Below are 7,801 nucleotides of genomic sequence, written 5' to 3'. Positions count from 1 at the left end.
TAGTTTTGTGTTTAATTGTTTTAAAAGATCATCCAGAGGGGGGAAAAACACATTTCATAAATCTTTTCTTTTTTTTTTTTTTTTGTTATAATTAAAATTCTCCTCCGTTGCTGGCTGGTGGATCAGCTGTGTACAACAGTATCTTTTAACATCCCTGGAGCTGTGAAGTAAGTGGAAAACTTGCCTTCAGTATTGAAAACCATTTTTGGACTTAAAAGAAAAAAAATTTTTAGTTGAGCTTCGTAAGCGACAAGGTGCTGCAGCTGTTGGAAGGGTTGAAGTTGGAGCCAACGGTGCACACAACTTACAAAGAACTTTAAAAATCCAACAGCAAAGATTGGGTCAACCCATTACTGTGAGCAGCAGTGACCAATAGAAAAGGAAGGAGAAGATCCAAGAGGGCTGAGGTAAGCCATCCTGAAGCCTGTCAGAGTGGAAACAATACATCAAAAGGTCTTCTTGGGGACCAGTCACCATACGTTTTATTATTTTTTTTTCAAATTGAAGGTTTAATAGCATAAAGTCAAAACATTTTTTTTCTTTCTTTTATCCCCCATCAACTTATTTTAGCTAACTTAAGACCAGCCACAGGACTCAACGGTATATTCCTGGAAAGCAAGGTAAACTATTTTGTACTTCTTACAACTTTTGGTTTGGAATTCAGAATTATGATTCAAAAGATTCAAGGTTACCATTTCAATAATCATGCAAAAAATGCATTGCTCTTCTTTGGAAAAAAAACATTAACTTGTCTTTGTTGGAAGCAGTCCAGAGAAGCATTCTGCAAGTCAGCTTGCAGAAGGAGGTCTGACCTTTAATGGGAGGGATGAAATATCAACATTAATGATTTATTTTACCTTCATGTCCTTAGGAACCAGTGAAATGTATGTGTGCTTATTAGAAGTTGGTGGAGCTAAATGCACACTGAGGAAGCTGAAACTCTTACATATCGTATAGATGTATGTGTAACATATATTTTACAAAAATGTGTTTAAAATATTTACTATACATATATTTTTCTCTGACAAAAGTTCTTTGTGACTGTTATATCTGATGCTGTTCAATGGGGAAAGTTTCTCTCTTCTAAAAGTATCCTATACCAGAATGTATTAAACTAATCTTTGTTATTATCTGTATTGAACATATAAACATAGGGGAAATCCTGGCCCATGTTCTAAATATTTGTATTTTTTTATTCTGATGAATTATGCAATATTTGAATAAACATATACCAAAATTACAAAAATGTTAGCTTTATACAAAATTTCTGTCATATTCAGGCATGAGCATATATATGCATTTGTACAAAATAGAAATTGTCTGTATGAAGGATGTTTTAAGAATTAAATAGGAGATAGTGGTTATATGAGAGAAATCATAATTTCATTTCTTGGCTGCATATATCCATTCTGATACTGTACTTAAAATTATACAAGTCTTCTAAAAAGGAAAACTAACCTGAAAAATTCAGAACCAGAGATAAGTCACAAACTTTTCTTCAGATCCTAGACCCTTCTTTCACCATAAACATCTAAATTGTCCTTTGATCTCTACATTTCTTTGGTCCAAGGGCCAAAGAACCTGAAAAATATCCTTCAGATGTTGGCTCATTTAAGGGTAAAATTAAAAACACATGTAGATGCCCATCTCTGAGAAACAGCACCGAGTCACCACTTCGTTTATTAGGTCACATTTTGTTCTTTTATACTCACTACTGGTTTCAGGGAAGTTTCTTGAATTAATAACTTGAAATGGAAAAGCACTTAAAGTTGCTGAGCTTTGCTTTCCATTTCTTGCCTTTCACCATGACTCAGTTCAGCCCGGATGGCTCAGTGGCTGTGAATTTCTTTCAATGTCTGTAAAGTGCGTTTCCTTTCATGGGTACTCAATAAATATGACTTAGTTGCAATGCAGGGATGAGAAGTTGATACTGTCATCTCTCCCTTGCATACCTATTGGATGCATGCCAATGCTTAAAGGCTAATAGACTATCTCACGTGTTGCTTACTCCACAGACACTGTAATGGCAACCCCAAACTGTTTGATACTCTGGGTGTTACTCATAGCAGATGCTGTGTGGACACAGAGTGTGAGACAGGCCTATGAAGTACAGGGCCCAGAGGACTGGGATGTCCACGATGACTTCTATTGTCCCAGAGAATGCTTCTGTCCACCTAGTTTCCCTACTGCCTTGTACTGTGAGAACAGAGGTCTCACAGAAATCCCTGCTATCCCTTCAAGGATCTGGTACCTCTACCTGGAGAACAACATGATTGAAACAATACCAGAGAAGCCATTTGAGAATGCTACCCAGCTGAGATGGATCAATTTGAACAAGAACAAAATAACCAACTATGGGATCGAGAAGGGGGCCCTAAGCCAGCTAAAGAAGCTTCTTTTCCTGTTTCTAGAAGACAATGAGCTAGAGGAGGTACCCTCTCCATTGCCAAGAAGTTTGGAGCAACTACAATTGGCTAGAAACAAAGTATCCAGAATCCCTCAGGGGACCTTCAGTAATCTGGAAAACCTGACTTTACTTGATCTGCAGCATAACAAACTGTTAGATGATGCCTTTCAAAGAGATACTTTCAAGGGGCTTAAGAACCTCATGCAGCTAAATATGGCCAAGAATGCCCTAAGGAACATGCCCCCAAGATTACCAGCCAACACCATGCAACTCTTTCTGGACAACAACTCCATTGAAGGAATACCTGAAAATTATTTCAATGTGATTCCTAAAGTGGCCTTCCTGAGGCTTAACCACAACAAACTATCAGACGCAGGTCTCCCATCGAGGGGTTTTGATGTGGCCTCCATTCTAGATCTTCAACTGTCTCACAATCAGCTCACAAACTTTCCCCGAATCAATGCTAACCTGCAGCACCTTCACCTCGATCACAACAAAATTAAAAGTAAGTAGATATAAGGATGTGCCTGTGACAGAAACTTCCATCATTATGTCTAGTCTCAGCCTCTTGTAGTCACAGAAATTTATGTTTTTTCTACTAATAACCAATGGGCTGATATAATTCACAAATTATTTCCAGTTTTTAATCACACAACTTTGTTGGTACAGCTTTTAAAAAAATCAAGATGCCAAAATCTTCAGGAAAGGGATTGAGAACTGAGCCTTAGTAATGTACATAAGGCTTCTATATAGGGGAGAAAATAAACTGACATACTTTTTTTTTCTTGTTGGAATCTGATATTTCTTCCTTTATAGATAGATATCATTTATGTCTCGATATATTTTTCAGGGTTAACATGAATACAAGAGGCTTATGCCATCAAGCCTGGTACTTTGTTGGGGAGGGAAAGGCACCAACAAGCTCATATACATAGAACAGGATATAAGGGATTAAAGAATAGTTGATACCTGAATTTCCATAATAATGATCACCAATCAAATATCTCCAGTTAGAGTGTACAATATGGTACCTCCCCTGCCGAGTTCCTGAGTCATAAGGTCTTGGGTAGGACCTGCTGGTCCTGATGCTCTGGGGATTACACATGGTTAACTGTTATCACTGTTCAAGGTTGTGCTCATGTAAAATGGAACCCAGTACCCTGAGAGCTGTCAATCAGTGGGACTTAGTGATACATCCTCAATGAAGGGAATGCTACTCCTTCTCGAAAAGATCTTCAGATATGGAGTGGAGATTGGATTGGATTGATATTTTTTGAAGCAAAGGTATTATTGAGAGATGAACTGGTTGTACAAAGTACATTCTTGGCAACATTTGAGATGAACTTGACTTATCCAAACTTATGACAGCCTGTCCCTGGTGGTGGAACTAATTAGATCTATGTTCTACCCACAGGGTTACTAATGCACAGCCTAGAACTCATCTTCAGTCTTGGCATAAGCCTTTTGAGAGAATAATAGCAGAGGATAACTTCCTTTTGGAAGTTTTTTGGTTTTTTTTCTTTGTTTTGTTTTTTTTTGTTTTTTGTTTTTTTAATGCAGTCTTGAAACAAGAGTTGATGAAAATGCTTTAAAGAAAGTAAATCAGGCAAATGCCACAGGCCTATGCTTTCTAGTTCTCGCTCATTAAAGTTTCACTGAGCATATGGTCACATAAGCATGCCATTTCAGGATTAGTCTACATTTCCCCTGGGAACCGCTTGGCTACCATCGATTTTTGTTTACCTTGATGCTATTTACTTGAGCCTAAAATCCTCGAACTAAATGGCAACCTGTCACCACAGCAGTTATTTTCATCTCTTTGGTAAGAAAACGTACTGTTTAATAGTCCAGTCAGAAAGAAGAGATTCAGCTCAGAAAAGTTGTGAGATGAGCATGCTTAGTAGTTGAGTCAAGCATCATTATGCTAGAGGAGGATATTTTGCAAGATTTCCCTGAAGAGGTGTCTGCCTCTGCAGGCACAGTTTATCTTCAAATAAAAGCCCACAGACAACTGGAAAGAAAGTTGGCTTCAAGTGTCTCTACATAGATATTTGTATGTGAGTCGCATACCCTGGGAACTTGAGAGCCAGTTTTCAGGAGTGAGGTAGCGGCTTTGAAAGCAAGGTGGAGGGCTAGGGAGATGGCTCAGGGGTTAAGAGAACTGACTGCTCTTCCAGAGGTCCTGAGTTCAATCCCCAGCAACCATATGGTGGCTCCCAACCATCTGTAATGGGATCTGATGCCCTCTTCTGGTGGGTTTGAAAACAACTACAATGTACTTATACATAAAAATGCTTATATTTAATATATAAATTAATCTTAAAGAGAAAGAGAGAGATAGCAAGATGGAGAAGAAAAGCCCTGTGTCCTCCACTATAACTCTGCAAAGCATCTTCTAAGCCTGAGTTCGTACAGTCCATAATTTAATAATTACTATATATGAGCATGTTTCCCAATTTTGAGAAAGGTTATAGTGATTCCCCCAACCCAAGTATTTATGCCCTGTGGCTCTGAAGTGGGTTCTAAAAATTCAGAGCTGTAATAGTGCCTTAGCTTCTTGTTCATGTTTAGAGGAACACAAAACCTCCCAAGCATCTGTGTGACATTGTTTGGAAGTTTAAAGAGGAAACTAAAGTCAAGTGGGTGAAAGTAGATGTTCAAAGAGTGACAAAGTAATCTTTGCAGGGCGCCAAGAGCAAAAGTAATAAATACAGAGTAAGGATTCCCTTTCCTTTCCTTTCCTTTCCTTTCCTTTCCTTTCCTTTCCTTTCCTTTCCTTTCCTTTCCTTTCCTTTCCTTTCCTTTCCTTTCCTTTCCTTTCCTTTTCTTTCCTTTCCTTTCCTTGTCTTGCCTTGCCTTTCCCTTCATGTTTTCCTTCCTTCCTTCCTTCCTTCCTTCCTTCCTTCCTTCCTTCCTTTCTTCCTTTCTTCTTTCAATGTTAACAATTTTTTTCTTCACATTACATCCCAGTTTCTGTTCTACCCCACAGTCCCTCGTCCCACCCTCTCTCCTCTTCTCTTCTAAGAGAGTAGAGTCCCTCTGCCCCTGACAACCTAGGCTCTCCCCTGATTGCTGGCTCATCAAGTCTCCATAGGGTTAGGGGAACAGGTTCCGCAGACAGGCCATCACATAATCTAATTGTTAAAAAATATGTTTCTGAGAAACAAAACTTTTATATGAAGAGCCCATTAAATTTTCCCGTAAATGTTTTATTTTTATTTTATTTATTTTTTGGTGTGTGTGTGGGGTGGGAGGGAGATATATATATATATATATATCTTTATATATATATATATATATATATATATAAAACAGGGTTTTCTGAACATGATAAGTTACTTAACGTTTTCTGTAAAATCTGCATATACTTTAATAAATCACTTTTCCACATTTTTGAGAAAATTCCTAATATATGGAAAACAATTAAATTCAGAACTCTGAACTCTGACATTCTAGTTATTTTATGCAGTGTGTAGAAGGGGAAAAAGGGAAAAGAACATTAATCAAGGCATTGAATGAAGCACAGTATCCCTGGTAAAGGGCTAATCTTGATCTCCTTTTTCTATAATCCTTGGGTAAGAAGAGCACTCAGATTTTCCAATAAAAAATGTAGATAAAGTGGCTACATATGTGAAGTATGATAATCACAATGCTGATTAACATGTAAGCCATTATTAATATCACGTTAACTCACGAGGCAACATAAGGTTTGGACAACATAGCCGTGATTCAAGTATAAAACCATTAAATATTATTATGCGAGTTTTCTTGCACCAATAAGGTCAAAGGGAAGAATCTTTTCTCAAGTTAAGAGAGTCTAGCTGAAAAAAAAAAAACAAAACTCTTGCTCAAATATTTGATTAAAATAAAAAAAAAAAAAAAAACCCAGAACATGTGGGCTGATATTTGAGATCATCTCCTCCAATATTTTCCAAAGTTTGTAGTTCAGGGGGCTGATATAAAGGCACTTCATTCTGGAGAACACTCTCGATGTGGCATTTGGTATTGTGAGTGCTAGTCTAAAGCAGATGGTTCTCTCATCAATACTGGGCATAAAGGTTTATGGGATATTTCTTGGCCTCAATCCTTTATAATTCAACTATCGGCAAATGCCTTCCAACTAAATATACTTATGTGGAGAGATTCATGCTGTAAGAATTAGATGTAGAATTCTATTAAAGCATATGTATATATATACCATATACTATTTTGAAGATTTTAAAGATACTATTAAAGCTCACTCCCCTTATAAGACCTCTTCCACCCATTAATCCATTTCTTTTGGGCCAGATCTAAGTGCTTCCTCTGCCTTTAATCTTCTGAATGCATCTCTCATTTTGAACCTTTCCAGGATTCTTTTAGGAAGGAGAGAAGCATAATAATCTACGCCACACTGGTTTGTATCTCTAGTCTCCATTACATGATGTCACCTGGCCCCTTAGGACCACTCTAATATTGTTGGTATAGATGGCCTGACTCTCTGGTGTTTTAATTTAACCATTCATGCTATCTGTGCTTCCACAGATGTGAACATGTCTATTGTCTGTCCCACCGCACTGCGCGCAGAACAGGATGCCTTTATTCACGGACCTCAACTGAGCTACCTGCGTCTGGACGGGAATGAAATTAAGCCACCAATCCCAATGGATTTAGTGGCATGCTTCAAGCTTCTTCAGGCTTTCATAATATAAAAGCAACTTTAGATCACCCAAACCGGTTTAAGAGTAGATGTGTGTGGTACAAGATTTGATTGTAACTTTTAGGTTTAAGTGGTAGACCACACTTGCAATTATTCTTAACCACCGTTTTCATATGTGCAGCTTGTTGTTTCTGTTCAAGGATGCTCTGGTCGGTGGCATACAGAGGTCACATGTATTAGTTTGCTTTCCTCTGATTAACAAAACAGACGCAGAGTTGAGAAAGCTCCTCAACTCAAAGCTATTTTTGTCTCTTCACTTCTACTAATATTCTTTTTTTATCATTGGCATACATTTAAAATAATTTACTTTTGTATGACCAAATTTGTGTGTGCTGGTAGTGTCTACACCCTGTAAGCATCATAATGAGGCAGCAGGAGGAAGTTCTAAAGGATATGAATAAATGAAATATTCCTCTCCCATAATCATAAAGAACTCACTAGTCAAATGCTTCATAAAAAAGAGATATTTAGTTATTAGAATGAAGCAATAAAGCAGGAGAGAGAGGCTCGATTCCCTTAGAGTCAAATGATAATCCAGAAGACATCGGTCGTTCACTCTCATTTCCTGCATATGCTTCCTTAGATCTTATACACTATCTCCAGAAACTGAAGGCCCAAAGTTTGCAGTTATTGTGGCACAAACTATTCAGCTCTTATTTTGATGATGATTTGGGGGATTTTCTAAATAAAAAGAC

The 7,801-nt window shown here is 37.7% G+C and overlaps 1 protein-coding gene across 1 annotated transcript; it reads left to right on the top strand.

Annotated features, from left to right (window-relative positions):
• Positions 1-595: 595 nt before the first annotated feature.
• Positions 596-7,098, top strand: KERA (keratocan; the record flags this gene model as incomplete). The annotated part of the gene is made up of 3 exons (XM_080935201.1): positions 596-620; positions 2,016-2,912; positions 6,932-7,098. The coding sequence occupies exons 2-3, from the start codon at positions 2,024-2,026 to the stop codon at positions 7,096-7,098; spliced, it is 1,056 nt and encodes a 351-aa protein (XP_080791327.1). The 5' UTR covers positions 596-620; positions 2,016-2,023.
• Between the last annotated feature and the right edge of the window lie 703 nt (positions 7,099-7,801).

The sequence above is a fragment of the Micromys minutus genome (assembly GCF_963924665.1).
Source record: "Micromys minutus genome assembly, chromosome: 22".
NCBI classification, from domain to species: domain Eukaryota; kingdom Metazoa; phylum Chordata; class Mammalia; order Rodentia; family Muridae; genus Micromys; species Micromys minutus.
Note: the sequence above shows the minus strand (reverse complement) of the source record. Positions and strands in the feature narration are given on the sequence as shown.